At 42.6% G+C, this 22409-nt stretch overlaps 1 protein-coding gene across 1 annotated transcript in view; it reads left to right on the top strand.

Annotated features, from left to right (window-relative positions):
* Nucleotides 1-463: 463 nt before the first annotated feature.
* Nucleotides 464-22409, top strand: part of LOC112249544 (centriolin) — a 111888-nt gene continuing 89942 nt past the window's right edge. The window contains exons 1-7 of the mRNA XM_042319556.1: nucleotides 464-962; nucleotides 8968-9233; nucleotides 9324-9454; nucleotides 11448-11578; nucleotides 11732-11873; nucleotides 21061-21247; nucleotides 21483-21676. Of these exons, the coding sequence (XP_042175490.1) occupies nucleotides 8975-9233; nucleotides 9324-9454; nucleotides 11448-11578; nucleotides 11732-11873; nucleotides 21061-21247; nucleotides 21483-21676 (1044 nt within the window). The 5' untranslated portion in view covers nucleotides 464-962; nucleotides 8968-8974. The remainder of the gene's footprint in view (nucleotides 963-8967; nucleotides 9234-9323; nucleotides 9455-11447; nucleotides 11579-11731; nucleotides 11874-21060; nucleotides 21248-21482; nucleotides 21677-22409) is intronic.

Genomic DNA, 22409 nt, shown 5'->3' with positions numbered 1-22409 from the left:
CCGAAAGGTTGCAAGATTGAATCCCAGAGCTGACAAGGTAAAAATCTGTTGTTCTGGCAGGTAACCAACTGTTGCTAGGCAGTCATTGAAAATAAGAATTTGTTCTTAACTGACTTGCCTAGTTAAATAAAAGGTCAATTACATTTAAAAAAAATGGACACGAGCCACATGGACCTGGAGGTGTTATTTTGGTAGTTAAAAATAATACACGTTTCACTATCTTTCAAAAGTTGGTATATAGAGCTCGGTAGGAAACGTGTGCTCAAGCTGCCATCTTGGAGCCTCCTCCAGGTTGAGGTTTCCAGGGTTAGAGTAGAGTAGAAGTTGTCATAATGCTGAGGCAGTGAAGAAAGTAGAGGAAGATGGGTCAAGTGGGAGGGATCCTGAGAGGAGTGGTGTGAGTAGTAGATCTGTACCAGTACAGAGGAATAGGCCAACAAGGGATATATGTTTCAGTTAGATTGGATTTTTTGCATTTATAGCAATGGTTATGAACTGTACTGCAGGGATGGAACATAAGCCGCAGAAAATGTAGGTTGTGGTGGCAGCTGCAGAGGTATTTTCGTGTAAGAGACATAACATCAGAAGATTTACAGGGTGTGTTAAGTGGTGTCCCACCCTTTCAGGTTGTTGGCTTGAGGTAGGACTAAATATATTTAAATAGTGGAGTAGGGTGGTGTTATTTTGTATTTTTTTGTGAGTGTATTGTTAGATGGTAGGTTATATGTTTATTTTTTCAAGCAAAGTATAAGGAAGTTGTACTCCAGTCTAGTAGGTGGCGGTAATGGAACATTTATTGGATGCCAACCGCCGTTAAACCTCAAAGTAGTAGTATTTGGTCAAGTTGTAAAGTGCTCTGTATCGCTTTGGTTACTATGGAGGCAGTTGGTTAGCTAGCTACGGTAATGTTAGCCGTTAAATTCCCACACACAGGACCGAGGATCACAAACAGTACCAAAAATGTGAGTTGATAGTTAGAGACTATAGCTAAGGTTATGTCTGTATTTTTGCCAACCTTGTTCTGTTCAATGTTCTCTACCTAACGTTATATAGCTACAGTACTGTTATAGCTAGGAACGTTAACCAGTTACTAAATAACGTTACCCCAATTCATGTTAAGTTCAAAATAATACTAACGTTAGCGTGGAACCCCGTATTATCGGCATATTCAACAGCGTTTAAGAAATGTATTACCTTCAACAGTGTTATCTTGTGATCAAGCCCTCAATGTTTCGTGATTATTGGTGTCATAATGTTAGCTAACGGGTCAGCAATTAGCATGTTTGACATTTCAGTGGCAATACTAACGTTATCAGCTTTTTGATAAACGGCTTAGCAAAAAAGTATTATCCGCATACGGTGCCCAGTTATCGGCCACCTTACTATTTTGTTAAATTACAAGATATCTGTTTCATTTTGCTAAACAATTAGAAACCAACCCCGTATCCGAAGTGTTTACTAGATAGTTGGCTAGCCTTCTGGTAATTTTTTTCATTTTACTCGCATGTCAACTTTTCATTGCGTAGCCCGTTGCGCCCTCCCGTGGACTCTTAAAAAATGTTTCTTCACCAACATATTCAGTGTTGTAACCAAATAATGTGTCGTCATTTGTTTTACAGATTAATCTTATGTTTTGAGAAAGTAGATAACAGTTTAATACTAAGATATACATTTGTTTAAATAAATACAACTAATTTCAGTCATGATAAACAATGTAAACACTGTTGGAGTTTGTTGCAAAGATGCACTTGGAAAGTAAAGGAAGAAATGCACAAGATGGGTTGAATAAATATATATTATATTTTAGACATGTTTTTATTTTTATTTTTTACAAATAAATAATTTAATATGAAAACAAACAATTAAATCTCAACCTCCACCCCTATATTGTCACACAAATCCAGCTCCACCGCAAACTATAGATCTCACTCTACACACCTGCAGTGGAACCAGTGCTAGCAGAAGTCACAGCACACCCATGGCACCTCGGACCTACACTCTTGCGGGGGAGCTTGCAGGTGGATCACGCTCCCCGCAGTGAGCACAGCAGGTGGTGTCTTTTATTTGGGAAAAAAACAACAAAAAAACACATCAAATTGATTAACATGGTTTTGCAAAATGTAGAAGTACTACAGCAACAATAGTAATTGGTACAAATGAGAGCAAGAGAAATAAAGATTATGAAGTACCTGAGAGTTCTGCCATGGGTGGCATGACAGAGGTGGCCAGTGGAGCTTTTCTCTTTCTTTTCCGTGCTGCGTTTAAGAGAAAAAGTAGTGTTAGACAGACCATGTTTCATGAAAACCATTCTCAACTTTTTTACATCAATACCTCTGGAGGAAGCTGCAGAAGTTTTGGAGGGGGTGGACATGCCTTGTGGGCTGGTGTTATGGACTGTAAATATGTAAAGAAAGAAACAAAAGTTTAAACATTGCAGTTTTATAAAACACAAGTAATTGTTTTGTAATTTAACATGTTTACCTGTGGAGGTGGCTGTATTCAAATTGCAGGGGGCAGGGACACCAGAGGAGGGTGGTGTGACCAGGGGAGACTGAGGAGGCAGTTGGTCCAGAGGAGGCCGGTTTGGTGGTGACAGACATGGGGGTTGGTGTGGTGGTGGTGGACGAAACCGCCAACGATGGTTTGGAGGAGCTGGTGTTTGTAATGGTGGGGTTGAGGGGCCGATAATGATGTGGTCGGAAGAGTAGGCACATGGCCTTCTACTGTAGCTGGGGGCTCCGGCGGCTCCTACAGGTGTTGCACACTGGGAGGCACTGGCAGCTGTCAGGAGTGGTTCCAGCGGGAAGTCCAGCGGAGGCGGTGGCATCAATGGTCTCATCCATGGCAGCCCTCTCCTGTGTTCTGAGGGCTGCCCAACCCTCTTTCTCCTCTGCCCTCTCCTTCTCACCCCTCTCCTGCCTCTGGCGCGTGTATCCTTTCCCGGTGAGGCATGTGGCGACCACAGGTAGTCTTCTGTATTTGTCTACTTCAGGACAGTAATGATGTGCCCCAGGTCCTTTGCTATCTATTAGGGGGTGCTCTTCTAGGGCTGGAGCAGGGACTGGGACTGGAGCAGGGGCTGAGGGTCGTCCTGTGATTGCTGGGGAGGAGGTGCTGATAGACGGTACAGTGCTGGTTCCAGGAGAGGAGGTAGTGGGACCCGGTAGGGACCGATACGGCACTAAACAGGACACTTCAATGGCTGAAGGGTCAAAAGGGAAGAGGCCGCGCTTGTATGGGTAGCAGAATACTCTTGCAAATTCTGATTTTGTGGTCAAAATGGCTGAGGTCTCCAGCTACCTTGGAGTGTGTGGGAAGACAAACAGGAGGACCCTCAGCCCCCGCCACAACCCCTTCCCTAAGTGCTGCTGTGAGCACCTCCGGGTCCATGTGGCTCTTGTGTCCATTTAAAAAATATATATTTTAGGCAAGTAAGTTAAGAACAAATTCTTACTTTCAATGACAGACTAGGAACAGTGGGTTAACTGCCTTTTTCAGAGGCAGAGCAACAGATTTTTACCTTTTCAGCTTGGGGATTCGATCTTGCAACCTTTTGGTTACAAGTCGAACGCTCTAACCACTAGGCTACCTGCCGCCCATTGAAGAGTAGGCGCTCCTTCACTGCATGCTGAATGAAGTGCTGAAACCACTTCCTGAACTGGTCTCTGTCAATGTAGCCACTGTTTGACCGTCCATACAAGGCTTGGGGGGGGGGCCTCCCAGTGTGTAGTGGCAACTGAGGAAACACTCCGGGTAGATGACAAATGGGGGGATATCCTCCCCAGCTGTGTTGAAGCAGGCCAGCACTGTGATGTGCTCCTTGGTCCCCGGAGCCTGCTGGTACACGTGTTTTGCGCCCCGGGGAGCCAGCACTTTGTGCCTGCTCTGGTCGCTACGGAACCCAGACTCATCGCAGTTATAGATTTGTTCTAGGTTTCTCCCTCAATCCACTCTCTCTTCCAAGTGCTTCTCATATGAAGTAAAGAAGGTGTCTATCGTCAGATGTGTGGCACACTCGGCTCTCCCCTATCTAGGTTGTCCGGCCTCCTCATGCTCAGGTTCTTGTGCCTCTTCCTGAACATTTCCCACCACCTTTTCCCCAGCGGTGGGATTGTTTCCCCTGGGTGCCGAAACCTAGAATATAAAATTGTCCATCCAGGATGAAAATGTTTGTTTTGGCATCACCATACACAACCACATTTACATCACACACATTGAGAACAGCATTCTACATACATAAACGCATAGAACACCAAATACCTGCGCAGTAGATACTGTGCTGCACCAGATCATTTTCATCCTCTGGTTCAAGCGATGTGGGTGGTCCACTGCAACAACCATGGGTTACCCGGCCGGCCGCTCAGCCAATCCGCCACGGTCTGCCGAGGTGCACCTTGGTAGATAAGAAAATAAAACTGTTACTAGTAGATAAAATTCACATACACGTGGTAATCTCCTAAAAACAAAAGATGCCTAACCTTGGCAGCCTGGCAGATAGCCATCCCTGCCCCGCAGTCCTCCATGGCATGTAAAATGTCCACTTCACTCCACTGCTTTCTCTTGACTTTCTCCATGCTGTGGTGGTAAATACATGTCGCTAAATAACTTGGCACACTATACACGTTTTAGAAAGATAACTTAATCTGAATATGTATGAACATTTACATTTCAGAGCTAAGACATTGAAAGGTGTTGATGAAAGTTATCACAATAACAAAGTGTACCCATGTTTTTTGTTTGATATCTGTAATGAAAATTAGTGTCCCAATTAGTTTAATATTGATGCATACATTGTAACATTTGACTAAATACTGCCTCTACAGTGGGGCAAAAAAGTATTTAGTCAGCCACCAATTGTGCAAGTTCTCCCACTTAAAAGGATGAGAGAGGCCTGTAATTTTCATCATAGTTACACTTCAACTATGACAGACAAAATGAGAAAAAAAATTGTAGGATTTTTAATGAATTTATTTGCAAATTATGGTGGAAAATAAGTATTTGGTCACCTACAAACAAGCAAGATTTCTGGCTCTCACAGACCTGTAACTTCTTCTTTATGAGGCTCCTCTGTCCTCCACTCGTTACCTGTATTAATGGCACCTGTTTGAACTTGTTAGCAGTATAAAAGACACCTGTCCACAACCTCAAACAGTCACACTCCAAACTCCACTATGGCCAAGACCAAAGAGCTGTCAAAGGACACCAGAAACAAAATTGTAGACCTGCACCAGGCTGGGAAGACTGAATCTGCAATAGGTAAGCAGCTTGGTTTGAAGAAATCAACTGTGGGAGCAATTATTAGGAAATGGAAGACATACAAGACCACTGATAATCTCCCTCGATCTCACCCCGTGGGGTCAAAATGATCACAAGAACGGTGAGCAAAAATCCCAGAACCACACGGCGGGACCTAGTGAATGACCTGCAGAGAGCTGGGACCAAAGTAACAAAGCCTACCATCAGTAACACACTACGCCGCCAGGGACTCTGTTGTAAAGGGACAGCGCCAGGGACGCTGTTGTAAACATAGCCTACAGTGATAGGTGTCAAAAAGTTCATTGTTCAAATGTTATTTTTGCAGATTGTGCAAAACGCCCCCATCAGAGGACTCCAATTTTGATACGGTAAAAGCTTGACATTAAGTTGTTTTCATGATATGTATTATCTAACGCTTACAATTTATTTCCTTTTTGCTTAATTGGCAGTTATATCAACATTTAGCATCCAAGCTATCAGCATTAGCAAATCCGTTTACTATATTTGAGGTAAAAAGTTGGATATTTAATGTTGTTTGGTCTGTCGCTCAGTCGAAGTTTGTTATATCGTAAAATAACTAACTTTTTTTTGTACATTGCGCTGGTCCGTACAATTGGCCTTATTTTAGCGCCCCAAAAAAACGTAATACTTCCAGATCAACTGTAATATCAATGCCATTGTAAAGCACAATTTCTCCCTTTTCCAACAAAATCAATGATGAGCCCTTCATAATGCCCATCTCTGCATGAAGCATTCAAGAAGGCAATGAGCTCCGTCGGGTCTTTTTAAAAATGGGGGGGAGAGTGAAACCTATTGCGTGATAGTGAAGAGAGATGTCGTGTGGGGAAACAGCTTTTTTCACTCACTGTCCAACTTATCACCTGATCACCTCTAAAATGTAAATAAAACACTATAAAGAGTTTATATAATGTGTACATACAGTGCCTTGCGAAAGTATTCGGCCCCCTTGAACTTTGCGACCTTTTGCCACATTTCAGGCTTCAAACATAAAGATATAAAACTGTATTTTTTTGTGAAGAATCAACAACAAGTGGGACACAATCATGAAGTGGAACGACATTTATTGGATATTTCAAACTTTTTTAACAAATCAAAAACTGAAAAATTGGGCGTGCAAAATTATTCAGCCCCTTTACTTTCAGTGCAGCAAACTCTCTCCAGAAGTTCAGTGAGGATCTCTGAATGATCCAATGTTGACCTAAATGACTAATGATGATAAATACAATCCACCTGTGTGTAATCAAGTCTCCGTATAAATGCACCTGCACTGTGATAGTCTCAGAGGTCCGTTAAAAGCGCAGAGTGCATCATGAAGAACAAGGAACACACCAGGCAGGTCCGAGATACTGTTGTGAAGAAGTTTAAAGCCGGATTTGGATACAAAAAGATTTCCCAAGCTTTAAACATCCCAAGGAGCACTGTGCAAGCGATAATATTGAAATGGAAGGAGTATCAGACCACTGCAAATCTACCAAGACCTGGCCGTCCCTCTAAACTTTCAGCTCATACAAGGAGAAGACTGATCAGAGATGCAGCCAAGAGGCCCATGATCACTCTGGATGAACTGCAGAGATCTACAGCTGAGGTGGGAGACTCTGTCCATAAGACAACAATCAGTCGTATATTGCACAAATCTGGCCTTTATGGAAGAGTTGCAAGAAGAAAGCCATTTCTTAAAGATATCCATAAAAAGTGTTGTTTAAAGTTTGCCACAAGCCACCTGGGAGTCACACCAAACATGTGGAAGAAGGTGCTCTGGTCAGATGAAACCAAAATTGAACTTTTTGGCAACAATGCAAAACGTTATGTTTGGCGTAAAAGCAACACAGCTTATCACCCTGAATACACCATCCCCACTGTCAAACATGGTGGTGGCAGCATCATGGTTTGGGCCTGCTTTTCTTCAGCAGGGACAGGGAAGATGGTTCAAATTAATGGGAAGATGGATGGAGTCAAATACAGGACCATTCTGGAAGAAAACCTGATGGAGTCTGCAAAAGACCTGAGACTGGGATGGAGATTTGTCTTCCAACAAGACAATGATCCAAAACATAAAGCAAAATCTACAATGGAATGGTTCAAAAATAAACATATCCATGTGTTAGAATGGCCAAGTCAAAGTCCAGACCTGAATCCAATGGAGAATCTGTGGAAAGAACTGAAAACTGCTGTTCACAAATGCTCTCCATCCAACCTCACTGAGCTCGAGCTGTTTTGCAAGGAGGAATGGGAAAAAATGTCAGTCTCTCGATGTGCAAAACTGATAGAGACATACCCCAAGCGACTTACAGCTGTAATCGCAGCAAAACGTGGCACTACAAAGTATTAACTTAAGGGGGCTGAATAATTTTGCACGCCCAATTTTTCAGTTTTTGATTTGTTAAAAAAGTTTGAAATATCCAATAAATGTCGTTCCACTTCATGATTGTGTCCCACTTGTTGTTGATTCTTCACAAAAAAATAGTTTTATATCTTTATGTTTGAAGCCTGAAATGTGGCAAAAGGTCGCAAAGTTCAAGGGGGCCGAATACTTTCGCAAGGCACTGTACATATTTGAAGGTGTGTGTCAAATTTGAATCAGGTTTTTAGGGAGGTGTTAAAGTGATCATCAGAAGTAAATGGCGGCTTTTGAGAGTCATGGTAGTTTGCAGTGATGGCGCAAAAAATGACTAGGTATCCCCCTTACCCTGTCCATTTCTTGTTTCTAAATGGTGAGAGAAGTGCTACACTTGGTGGAGAGAGGCTGTAAGACAGAATTAGTTGCTTTATGCGTGCTGTACGTTACGCCATAACATGTCACGATGTAACGTACAGCATCGGAGGGGTACTTTTTTTCCCACATTTTCTCCAATACTATAGAACCATTACCATGTCTGTCAATGCTTGAATAGAAACGTAGTTCACACCCCAGATTTATGTCAACACAGTCACTACAGTCCCATTAGTTTTCTTTGCAGCCTCGTTTGAATGTCACAGTTGCGCACATTTGTACGGAATGGGGTTAGCGTACGTTACAACGTGTATGTATACAAATGTGTATACATGTTACTTTTTTGAAAACCCTCAACCTAACTTAACTAATTTAACTTGCAATAAAAATCAGTGATCAGCTAGTTAGAAGGTTGTCTTTAGGTGGCTCGAGGTGGTTTAGTCCTCCAATCGCTAGAAAGTGTCCGAATTTAGGGGGTGGCCGATGTTGGGGAAAAATTAGCTAGCTAACGTTAGATAAAAATTGCTGACACCATTCAAATCAATGAGGTTTTGGAACTTTAAAGCCAATTTATCTCAATCATATTTTTGATAGAGCCTTACTAGCTAACGTTATCATCCCAAGTGCTTGATATTGTTAATGTTTGTTGCTAGCGTTAGTTGGTTTGACTTGTGTTAACGCACTGATACTGTGAATAAAACTAATTTGTAAAGTTAGGGTATGTTACGTTAATCAGCTAGCTAACTAAGTAGCAAGCTAGCTAACTAACGACAAAGTTATTTATATCTGGGCTTCGACTAGCCAGATTCATTGGTTTGCTGGAAAGCCCTGATATGACTCAGCTATCTATGGTAGATCTTAAGACTAGCTTCATTCAACAGTCACTAGTTGCTTAGCTAGATATCACAGCTAGCTAATTAATTTTGCTAGCAGCTACCTAATGTTAGCTTCATAAATTGACCAAATCCCCCACTTCACAGCTTCACAATGAAAAAGGGGGTTACCCAGAGGATCTCACCAAGGAGAGGAGCCAAAGTAAGCTTAAGGATGCAGAGTCTGGGCTCACCACTGTTGGACCCTTACAGCCTTACTCCACATCCCACCCATTTACCTCTCCACCGGACAACCCACTCCAAGATGGACAGTAATCACCAGTTAGACATTACTGATGCGAATGAAGATTGGCTACTCACAGAGACTGTGGCCATTGAAAGTAGAGAAGGACGAGTCTGGTCAAAACATTCAGGTACTAGCTAGCTACAACAATTCCTTTAATGTGTTGCTTTCACCTTTGACCTGTTTGGATGAAACACTCTTTTTGGTCATTTCGGGTTAGATGAAGAGAGTATCCAGGGAATCAGATATATCACAGAGGACCTGATCTCGAGGCTGACCAAGCAGGACAATTTAGCCTTTGTACGGTCCCTAAACCTGGCCGTAACAAAGAGTGGAGACAAGAAATTCAAGGTAAGAATTATGTGATGAAACTGAAATATCCTTTACCATCAGTCGGATTTAACAATCACCAAAGCAGCATCACGTAGATCAATGGAGGCTGGTGACTAGACACATTTAGGAGGATGGGAGACCCACGGCAAAGGCACACAGAGACAACAAAGCTTGTTTTCAAAATTGTCAAAGATAAATGATTTTAACCCAAAACCTTTTTAATAAAGACATTTATAGTAAAATATGGGGAAGGGAATGAGTGGGCTACTTTAGAGTTTGGAAGGGATTCTAAACATAGAGTGATTAACTGAGGTGCAGGACAGGGGTTGAGGTGTTCAGAGTATCGGTGTGTCGATCTTGTCATAATTGTATATTTTTTTATCACACTTGATACTCATAATTGGATTTACTCGTGATCGGAAAACCCAGAAGTGCGCTTTAAATGCCAGTAAAGCCTATTCCTCAAGTGTGCATTACTATACTATCACTTAGAGTGCATCTCACAGTGCCTCAATATGTTCCTTCACACAGATTGTTCAAAGGTAAATGACCCCGATAGATGAAAATGCACATGATTTACTTACTTAGTCCTATTCAAGCGAACACTTTCTCTCCCGACACTTATGCCACAACATTTGTACAATTAAAATAAACAATCGACATTAGTCATTTTATTTTTGAATGATCTGCCGCTTGATAAACATACCTGGGCGAGAAAAATAATAGCAAGCAAGCATGGGCTTGGATCGTGATATAACACCATCAGCAATGGAATAATTATACGGACAGACTAAGTAGACAGAAAAAAACAACCATATGGCTTCAGCAAAGTTGGCAGGATATTATTCGATTGAACAACAATGACTAGCTTTGGACTCTGATTCATACACAATGTTTGGAGAAGGGAGACTTGTGCCATGAGACGAGTGAAACAGAGCTTGTTCTAATCCAATCATTGCAGCAGGCTCAACCGATACCCCACCCGTTTCTTCACAGACTGAAGAATTAGCCAATAGTTGTTTAGAGCACACAGCACTTCACACTGAGTGAAAGAGCGATGCGTGCTGGCAGCTGAAAGCACATTTTTTTATTAATTACAAAAAATGTGTCATCATATTTGGAAAATTCTCCATATGCGTTACGATACTAATTTTGTCTGAAGGTATTGTGACGTGGAAAATACATTGGATTTGTTAAAAGTCATCAACATCAATTGTTGTTTTTAGGGAAAAATGTAATCCACAGGTTTCAAATATGCGTTGAAACTTATTGTGAAATGCTTACTTACAAGCCCTTAACCAACAATGCAGTTAAGATTAATAAGAGTTAAGAAAATATTTACTAAATAAACTAAAGTAAAAAAAAGTTATAAAATAACAATAACGAGGCTATATATATGGGGGTACCAGTACCGAGTCAATACAGTGGGGCAAAAAAGTATTTAGTCAGCCACCAATTGTGCAAGTTCTCCCACTTAAAAATATGAGAGTGGCCTGTAAATTTTCATCATAGGTACACTTCAACTATGACAGACAAAATGAGAAAAAAAAATCCAGAAAATCACATTGTAGGATTTTTAATGAATTTATTTGCAAATTATGATGGATGTCAACAATGTCACCAAGCTTCTAAATCACACATGCGTAGTACTAGGCTCATTCTCTGATCCTTTGATTTTTATGGACATGTCAGTTCATAGTTGTTAATTACCATGTAGGTCTATTGAAGGGGGTGAGGTGCACGAGCCTCCTAGTTTATTTTTGGATTGAAGTCAATGTAGCCAGAGAAGGTTGGAAAATAGTTGTCCTCTGGCTATACCGTGGTGCGTCCCTAGTGGGTGCTGTTGAGATTATTGTAGACATTGCAAAACATTTTTTTTTTTAAATCAGGTATTTGGTGACGTGAATATATTAAAATCTTTTTTTTTTACTGAGTAGAATGTTCCTCCTCTGAGGAGCCAACACTGACATAGATACAGATGTAATACAGTGGCATATCTCCTGTGTTTCAGTTCATTGAGAATTTGGAGAAGTGTGAGCACCTGCAGATCCTCAACGTCAGCCATAATGTCATTGAAAAAATTGAGAAGCTTGAAAAGCTGCACAACTTGCGGGAACTACATCTCTCTAACAACATAATCCAGTAAGAGCACAGCACACTTAAACAACACCTTTTATTGATGTACTCTGCCATTGGGTTTAACAGACTATGTGTATCAAACATTTATTATGATTGCTAATTGTAATATTGTTTTTTGTAATAAAACATTTTAAGAAACGTTGTTTCTTTCTGCAGTAAAATTGAGGGCCTAGAGCACATGGCAAGTCTTCAGCTTTTAAATCTTTCCAGCAATGACATTGGACATGTGCCTCTATGGCTGGCTAAGAAACTGAGATCACTCCAGACTTTAAACCTTCAACGTAACAAGATCTCTTCTGTGAGTATCTCTGTTTTTCTGTCTTCTTCATCTTGCACCACATATGCACTTCATTTAGCATGTTTCTATCTTTCCAATTGTAGCTAGTTTATGATTTATAATTTATTCAGGTCAGGGGTGTCATTTCAGCTAAACTAAAAGAATGGCAAAGTGATGGAGTGCAAGGATAAAAACAATATTTGAAGATAACTTACTGCATTTCTACACAATTTAAAAACTCTAAATGCAATTTGGAGAACAGAAATGATGACTTTGTTGCTGTAGCTTCATTCACCTCAGTCAATAGGGAACGTAACATTCTACAAACACGTCATACAATAATTAGCTGCCTGCTACGCACTAGCTCAGAACCATGATTAAAACTCTAGTTTAGCCAAAGCCATGTACTACAGCCATCTTTACATCTGCAATGTGTTGAGAAAAAGTTACGCTATTTCCAGTGGCTGCGTCAATGCACTCTCCATAAAGCCAGCCAGCCATACAAACAGCCTTCCCTCCCTCTCCCAGGTGTCCGCATGGTCCTAAAATCATCGTCTACGTAAAAAAATCCCCATAAAATTTGTCAGTTTAAGCTAGAGATATCTTTTTTGCATTGGATGCGTCTCAATCCACCGCATCTGCGGTGAGCGGTAACGGAGCTAGAGTGGTGTTTGTCAGACAATGAGTCATCCTGAAAATCTGTCTTCTCACAAAATCGTCTGAACGGTTTGGCCTACAAACTATTATGACCCCTTTATGGAAAGATGAGACTCACTCAGTCACTACAAATATACATGCATCCTTCCTAACTCAGTTGCCGGAGAGGAACTGTTGGAACAGTTGCAGGAGAGGAGCTCAGGGATTTCACCATTAAGCCAATGGCGACTTTAAATCAGTTAAGAGTTTAATGATTGTGATAGGAGAAAACGAAGGCATTGCGTTTGTGCGTACGTACGTGCATACATACATACATACATACATACATACATACAGTTGAAGTCGGAAGTTTACATACACTTATGTTGGAGACACAAGTATTATTATTTTTTACTTATAATTCACTGTATCACAATTCCAGGGGGTCAGAAGTTTACATACACTAAGTTAACTGTGCCTTTAAACAGCTTCGAAGATTCCAGAAAATGATGTTATGGCTTTAGAAGCTTTTGATAGGCTAATTGACATCATTTGAGTCAATTGGAGGTGTATCTGTAGATGTATTTCAAGGCCTACCTTCAAACTCACTGCCTCTTTGCTTGACATCATGGGAAAATCAAAAGAAATCAGCCAAGACCTCAGAAAAAGAATTGTAGACCTCCACAAGTCTGGTTCATCCTTGGGAGCAATTTTCAAACCCCTGAAGGTACCACGTTCATCTGTACAAACAATAGTACGCAAGTATAAACACCATTGGACCACGTAGCCGTCATACCGATCAGGAAGGAGACGCGTTTTGTCTCCTAGAGATGAACGTACTTTGGTGCGAAAAAGGCAAATCAATCCCAGAATAACAGCATAGGACCTTGTGAAGATGCTGGAAGAAACAGGTACAAAATGATCTATGTCCACAGTAAAACAAGTCCTATAACCTGAAACCTGAAATGCTGCTCAGCAAGGAAGAAGCCACTGCTCCAAAACCGCAATAAAAAAGCCAGACTACGGTTTGCAACTGCACATGGGAACAAAGATTGTACTTTTTGGAGAAATGTCCTCTGGTCTGAAGAAACAAAAATATAGAACTGTTTGGCCATAATGACCATTGTTATGTTTGGAGGAAAAAGGGGAAGGCTTGCAAGCTGCGGAACATCTTCCCAACTGTGATGCACAGGGGTGGCAGCATCATGTTGTGGGGGTGCTTTGCTTTCGGAGGGACTGGTGCACTTCACAAAATAGATGGCATCATGAGGAAGGAAAATGATAAGCATATATTGAAGCAACATCTCAAGACATCAGTCAGGAAGTGAAAGATTGGTTGCAAATGGGTCTTCTAAATGAACAATGACCCCAAGCATACTTCCAAAGTTGTGGCAAAATGGCCAAATGTATTGAAGTGGCCATCACAAAGCCCTGACCTCAATCCCATAGAAAATGTGTGGGCAGAACTGAAAAGGCGTGTACGAGCAAGGAGGCCTACAAAGACGTGCAATAGATTATGGTCATTGTTGTTAGATTAGCGCTGAAAACGTGATGTAGAACATTGGCCTGTTGGAAACTACAACTCCCTACTACATCGCACAGTCAGGGCATGTTCTGATTTATCTGTACAGAAAGTGCAGCGCAATGTGTACATTGAGCTCACAGAAAAAAAAACTACTAAATGGAATTCAGATCATTGAACCGACGTTGGTCAGTTGTTTAAAAACTGAGAAATAACCGCCATTTTGGTTAATCGCTCAGCCCTAGTTGTTTGTAAAGACCTGACATTTCATCCTGTTTTGGTGGGATGGAGTTTTGGTCCAAAATGTGTTAATAGACACATTTTAGGCCAAACAAGTGGTAAATTAGGCCAAATAGGTTGTACATTTAGTTAATAGACCAAATAGAAAGAGTTCCAAACAGGTCTACCAATAACAGTTAGTTTTCCCCTCCCCGCTCAGACCACTCCAAAACAGTTCTAGCAAATTTCTTGCTTGAGAAATTGCTATTTGCTATGAAGCTACTATTTTTGTTTCTTTTTGACTATTTTAATTGAAGACAATTGCAGTCAGGTACTTAATTGTTACATAGTAATAATTTGATATTGAGATGCATTGGACCTTTTTAACATGGTACTTTACTAATCCTTAAAGTGGAAATTTGATTGCACCAGCCAATACATTCTTGAGATGGCGCCGACAGAGATGGTCGTCTCGCTTTGCGTTCTTAGGAAACTATGCAATATTTAGTTTTTTAATATATTGTTTCTTACATTGTTACCCCAGGAAATCTTAAGTCTTATTACATACAGCCGGGAAGAATTATTTGATATAAGAGCAACGTCAACTTACCAACATTACAACCAGGAATACGACTTTCCCGAAGCAGATCCTCTCTTCGGAATACCACTCAGGACAATGGATCTAATCCCAGCAGCTGACCGAAAACAACGACGACGCAGAAGGGGCAGAGCAGTCTTCTGGTCAGGCTTCGTAAACGGGCACATCGCTCACCGCTCCAGAGTATACTACTCGCCAATGTCCAGTCTCTTGACAACAAGGTAGACGAAATTCAAATAAGGGTTGCCTTCCAGATAGACATCAGAGATTGTAACATTTCAAATCTGACCACGACGCCATCTTGCTCATCCCGGCTTATAGGCAGAAACTCAAACAGGATGTACCAGTGACGAGAACCATTCATTGCTCGTCTGACCAGTCGGAAGCCACACTCCAAGATTATTTTGATCACGCGGACTGGAATATGTTCCGGTCAGCCTCTCAGAACGACATTGATCTATACGCTGACTCAGTGAGTGCGTTTATAAATAAGTGCATTGGAGATGTCGTACTCGCTGTGACTATTGAAGTCAACCCTAACCAGAAACCGTGGATGGATGGCGGCATTCGCGAAAAACTGAAACCTCGATCCACCGCATTTAACCATGGAAAGAGGTCTGGTAATATGGCTGAATATAAACAGTGTAGTTATTCCCTCCGCAAGGCAATCAAACAAGCAGAAATGCAGGTACAGGGACAAGGTGGAGTCGCAATTCAACGGCTCAGACACAAGATGTATGTGGCAGGGTCTACAGGAAATCGGGGATTACAAAAACAGCCACGTTACGGATACAGACGTCGCGCTTCCAGACAAACTAAACACCTCCTTTGCCCACTTTGAGGATAATACAGTGCCACCGTCGCGGCTCGCTAACAAAGACTGCGCCCCACCCCTCTCCTTCTCAGTGGCTGACGTGAGTAAAACATTTAAACATGTTAACCCTCGCAAGGCTGCTGTCCCAGACGGCATCCCTAGCCGCGTCCTCAGAGCATGCGCAGACCAGCTGGCTGGTGTGTTTACAGACATATTTAACCTCTCTGAACCACCCATCACGGATCCGGTATAATTGTCATCAGCAACGCTGAATAGCATAGCGCCACAGTCAAATAATATTACTAGAAATATTCATTCATGAAATCACAAGTGCAATATTGCAAAACACAGCTTAGCCTTTTGTTAATCCACCTGTCATCTCAGATTTTGAAATTATGCTTTACAGCGAAAACAATACAAGCGTTTGTGTAAGTTTATCGATCGCTCGACAAAACAATAAGTACACTTAGCATCAGGTAACTTGGTCACGAAAATCAGAAAAGCAATCAAATTAATCGTTTACCTTTGATCTTTGGATGTTTTCACTCACAAGACTCCCAGTTAGACAACAAATGTTCCTGTTGCTCCATAAAGATATTTTTTATATCCAAATACCTCCGTTAGTTTGGTGCGTTATGCCCAGGAATCCACCGGAAAGAGCGGTCACAACAATGCAGACAAAAATTCCAAATGATATCCATAATGTCCACAGAAAAATGTCAAACGTTTTTTATAATCAATCCTCAAGGTGTTTTTCAAATATCTATTCGATATTATATCAACCGGGACAGTTGGCTTTTCACTAGGACTGGGAGGAACAATGGCCACCTTTCTTTGTTGTGCACAACTCACTCTGAGAGCCCACACCTATCCACTTACGCAATGTGGTCGTTCACGCTCATTCTTCAAAATAAAAGCCTGAAACTATGTCTAAAGGCTGTTGACACTTTAGGGAAGCCATAGAAAAAGGAATCTGGTTGATATCCCTTTAAATGGGCAGTAGGGATGCATAACAACAGAGAGGTTTCAAAAACAGGGGCACTTCCTGATTGGATTTTCCTCAGGTTTTAGCCTGCAATATCAGTTGTAATATCAGTATCAACTCACAGACAAAATGTTGACAGTTTTGGAAACTTTAGAGTGTTTTCTATCCTAATCTGTCAATTATATGCATATTCTAGCATCTGGTCCTGAGAAATAGGCCGTTTACTTTGGGAACGTTATTTTTCCAAACATAAAAATAGTGCCCCCTAGCTTCAAGAGGTTAATCGCTCCCTATCCCAGTCTGTTGTGCCCGTATGCTTCAAGATGGCTACTATTGTTCCTGTTCCCAAGAATGCAAAGATAACTGAACTGAATGACTACCGCCCCGTAGCACTCACTTCTGTCATCATGAAGTGCTTTGAGAGGCTAGTCAAGGATCATTTCACCGCCACCCTAGACCCACTTCAGTTTGCATACTGCCCCAACAGGTCCACAGATGACGCAATCACCATCGCACTGCACACTGCCCTATCCCATCTGGACAAAAGGAATACCTACGCTGTTCATTGACTACAGCTCAGCATTCAACACCATAGTACCCTCCAAGCCAGCTAGCGGTCATCAGCTAACCCCTAGCTCGGAAAGCTCTCGCCAGTTTGTACAACGCAATTTAACCAGAGCATACCGGACCTATTTTTCTCTCCATATCCCCGGATTCCTATCGCAAGCTCTGAACCTTCTCACCTTCGCAGCTACAGTGCCTTGCGAAAGTATTCGGCCCCCTTGAACTTTGCGACCTTTTGCCACATTTCAGGCTTCAAACATAAAGATATAAAACTGTATTTTTTTGTGAAGAAACAACAACAAGTGGGACACAATCAAGAAGTGGAACGACATTTATTGGATATTTCAAGCTTTTTTAACAAATCAAAAACTGAAAAATTGGGAGTGCAAAATTATTCAGCCCCTTTTACTTTCAGTGCAGCAAACTCTCTCCAGAAGTTCAGTGAGGATCTCTGAATGATCCAATGTTGACCTAAATGACTAATGATGATAAATACAATCCACCTGTGTGTAATCAAGTCTCCGTATAAATGCACCTGCACTGTGATAGTCTCAGAGGTCCGTTAAAAGCGCAGAGAGCTGAACTGACTTCCGGTGCCGACAGAGATGGCCGCCTCGCTTCGCGTTCCTAGGAAACTATGCAGTTTTTTGTTTTTTTTACGTGTTATTTCTTACATTAGTACCCCAGGTCATCTTAGGTTTCATTACATACAGTCGAGAAGAACTACTGAATATAAGATCAGCGTCAACTCACCATCAGTACGACCAAGAATATGTTTTTCGTGACGCGGATCCTGTGTTCTGCCTTACAAACAGGACAACTGAGTGGATCCCATGCAGCGACCCAAAAAAACGACTCCGAAAAGAGGGAAACGAGGCGGTCTTCTGGTCAGACTCCGGAGACGGGCACACCGTGCACCACTCCCTAGCATTCTTCTTGCCAATGTCCAGTCTCTTGACAACAAGGTTTGATTAAATCCGAGCAAGGGTAGCATTCCAGAGGGACATCAGAGACTGTAACGTTCTTTGCTTCATGGAAACATGGCTCACTGGAGAGACGCTATCCGAGGCGGTGCAGCCAACGGGTTTCTCCACGCATCGCGCCGACAGAAACAAACATCTTTTTGGTAAGAGGAGGGGCGGGGGCGTATGCCTTATGGCTAACGTGACATGGTGTGATGAAAGAAACATACAGGAACTCAAATCCTTCTGTTCACCTGATTTAGAATTCCTCACAATCAAATGTAGACCGCATTATCTACCAAGAGAATTCTCTTCGATTATAATCACAGCCGTATATATCCCCCCCAAGCAGACACATCGATGGCTCTGAACGAACTTTATTTAACTCTTTGCAAACTGGAAACCATTTATCCGGAGGCTGCATTCATTGTAGCTGGGGATTTTAACAAGGCTAATCTGAAAACAGGACTCCCTAAATTTTATCAGCATATCGATTGCGCAACCATGGGTGGAAAGACCTTGGATCTTTGTTACTCTAACTTCCGCGACGCATATAAGGCCCTGCCCCGCCCCCCTTTCGGAAAAGCTGACCACGACTCCATTTTGTTGATCCCTGCCTACAGACAGAAACTAAAACAAGAGGCTCCCACGCTGAGGTCTGTCCAACGCTGGTCCGACCAAGCTGACTCCACACTCCAAGACTGCTTCCATCACGTGGACTGGGATATGTTTCGTATTGCGTCAGATAACAATATTGACGAATACGCTGATTCGGTGTGCGAGTTCATTAGAACGTGCGTTGAAGATGTCGTTCCCATAGCAACGATTAAAACATTCCCAAACCAGAAACCGTGGATTGATGGCAGCATTCGCGTGAAACTGAAGGCACGAACCACTGCTTTTAATCAGGGCAAGGTGTCTGGTAACATGGCCGAATACAAACAGTGCAGCTATTCCCTCCGCAAGGCTATCAAACAAGCTAAGCGTCAGTACAGAGACAAAGTAGAATCTCAATTCAACGGCTCAGACACGAGGCATGTGGCAGGGTCTACAGTCAATCACGGACTACAGGAAGAAATCCAGCCCAGTCACGGACCAGGATGTCTTGCTCCCAGGCAGACTAAATAACTTTTTTGCCCTCTTTGAGGACAATACAGTGCCACTGACACGGCCTGCAACGAAAACATGCGGTCTCTCCTTCACTGCAGCCGAGGTGAGTAAGACATTTAAACGTGTTAACCCTCGCAAGGCTGCAGGCCCATACGGCATCCCCAGCCACGCCCTCAGAGCATGCGCAGACCAGCTGGCCGGTGTGTTTACGGACATATTCAATCAATCCCTATACCAGTCTGCTGTTCCCACATGCTTCAAGAGGGCCACCATTGTTCCTGTTCCCAAGAAAGCTAAGGTAACTGAGCTAAACGACTACCGCCCCGTAGCACTCACTTCCGTCATCATGAAGTGCTTTGAGAGACTAGTCAAGGACCATATCACCTCCACCCTACCTGACACCCTAGACCCACTCCAATTTGCTTACCGCCCAAATAGGTCCACAGACGATGCAATCTCAACCACACTGCACACTGCCCTAACCCATCTGGACAAGAGGAATACCTATGTGAGAATGCTGTTCATCGACTACAGCTCGGCATTCAACACCATAGTACCCTCCAAGCTCGTCATCAAGCTCGAGACCCTGGGTCTCGACCCCGCCCTGTGCAACTGGGTACTGGACTTCCTGACGGGCCGCCCCCAGGTGGTGAGGGTAGGCAACAACATCTCCTCCCCGCTGATCCTCAACACTGGGGCCCCACAAGGGTGCGTTCTGAGCCCTCTCCTGTACTTCCTGTTCACCCACGACTGCGTGGCCACGCACGCCTCCAACTCAATCATCAAGTTTGCGGACGACACAACAGTGGTAGGCTTGATGGCCTACAGGGAGGAGGTGAGGGCCCTCGGAGTGTGGTGTCAGGAAAATAACCTCACACTCAACGTCAACAAAACTAAGGAGATGATTGTGGACTTCAGGAAACAGCAGAGGGAACACCCCCCTATCCACATCGATGGAACAGTAGTGGAGAGGGTAGCAAGTTTTAAGTTCCTCGGCATACACATCACAGACAAACTGAATTGGTCCACTCACACAGACAGCATCGTGAAGAAGGCGCAGCAGCGCCTCTTCAACCTCAGGAGGCTGAAGAAATTCGGCTTGTCACCAAAAGCACTCACAAACTTCTACAGATGCACAATCGAGAGCATCCTGTTGGGCTGTATCACAGCCTGGTAAGGCAACTGCACCGCACTCAACCGTAAGGCTCTCCAGAGTGTAGTGCCGTCTGCCCAATGCATCACCAGGGGCAAACTACCTGCCCTCCATGACACCTACAGCACCCGATGTCACAGGAAGGCCAAAAAGCTCATCAAAGACAACAGCCACCCAAGCTTTATCTGTCAGTACAGGTGCATCAATGCTGGGACCGAGAGATAGAAGCTGTTTCTCAATCTCAAGGCCATCAGACTGCTAAACAGCAATCACTAACTCATAGGCTGCTGCCTTCATTGAGACCCAATCACTGGACACTTTAATAAATGGATCACTAGTTACTTTAAATTATGCCACTTTAATATTGTTTACATATCTTACATTACTCATATCACATGTATATACTGTATTTTATACCATCTACTGCACCTTGCCTATGCCACTCGGCTATCGCTCTTCCATATACTTCAATGTACATATTCTCATTCACCACTTTAGATTTGTGTGTATTAGGTAGTTGTTGGGGGCACTGTTGGAACTAGAAGAACAAGCATTTCACTACTCGCATTAACATCTGCTAACCATGTATGTGACCAATAAAATGTATATATTTTTTCTTTCTCTTCATACCCGGGGTTGCTGCAGCTGCATGAGCTGTCCAGACTAAAGCCTCTGAAAAACCTAACAGAGTTGACCTTGGCAGAGAACCCTATAGCCAATCTCCCCCATTACCGTCTCTTCCTGGTTTTCCACCTGAGGTCACTTGAGACACTGGACGGGCAGCCTATAAGCCAGGAAGAGAGAGAGCAGGCCCCCCAGCGCTTTCAAATGGGTACATTGCAGTATTGCACAATCCCTGCTTAAAACCATGAAAGGGTCTCATTACTAGATGAGCCTTTGTATATTTTAGATACTTGGTGTGTATTCATTAGTACAAACCTTAAAAGTCCCTCTTAATTTTGGCCTGTTTGCTTCTGTTAGTTTCCTAGTGAATATACCACACTTAGGTTGTTTCCTAGTTGGTACTGTTAGTGGAAATGGCAACTCTTTTCATGCTGTGGTTGCAGAGGAGATTGAGCGTCTGGAGCAGGACCTAGAGTGTCGTGTGGCAGAGATCGGGAGGCTACAGAGTGAGCAGGTGGCTGCAGTGGAGGAGCTTGAGCAGCAGGAGGAACTCATTGACCAACTGCAGCTAAAGAGCCTGCAGCAACAGCACTGCCAGGCCCAGCAGAAGCAGGAGCTGGACACCAAGACAGAGCTGGTGGGCATTTATCTCAGCATGCATGCACTCACTCAAACACAGACAGAGAGAAAGAGACACACACACACACACACACACGCCAGGGTTTCCGTTAGGAAAATGTGGTGCCGGACAATGTGACTGGTAAGATTTTAATTTACCGGCCATTTGAGAAATTTACCGGACCGATATGCGTTGGGTGTGTCTCAATAGGGCAGCCACCCACGGGGCTCAGAATGACAGATCGCATTTTGATTATGGCAATTCATCATAACATGCTAAGCAGCTACTGTAATGAGGCATCCGATAAAACATCATTTTTAAACATTTGCAAACAAATACAATTAGCGGGAAAACACCATTCTAAACAATGCACCTGGTGCGAGCAGTATATGACAGAGATGAACATTTTTGGTAGAAACTTGGTGAATCTAAAGATGCAAGAACTAGGATGGGTTACTAATATACAGTGGTTCTTCCTGTAAAAGTTGTGTAATACTGCAGCACACCTTACGGGCTGCCGCAGAATTCTATGGCAGGTTATTTAATTGTCAGCCATTGTTACCATTAATGCTAGTTAGACAACCAAATGGCATCCTTGAGAAGCATTTGATAGCTTTCAATATTGGCTGTACTAGAGAATTTTAAATATATATTTTTAAGAACATAGTATATGGGATTGATTTTAAGAAAATTTTAATTAATTAGATTAATATTGTAGTCTTAAGAAAAACAACACCATCAGGGTTTCCTT

Source organism: Oncorhynchus tshawytscha, unplaced genomic scaffold, assembly GCF_018296145.1.
Source record: "Oncorhynchus tshawytscha isolate Ot180627B unplaced genomic scaffold, Otsh_v2.0 Un_contig_766_pilon_pilon, whole genome shotgun sequence".
In the NCBI taxonomy this organism is placed as follows: Eukaryota; Metazoa; Chordata; class Actinopteri; order Salmoniformes; family Salmonidae; genus Oncorhynchus; species Oncorhynchus tshawytscha.
The sequence above is the reverse complement of the archived record's forward strand: the minus strand, read 5'-3'. Positions and strand labels throughout refer to the sequence as shown.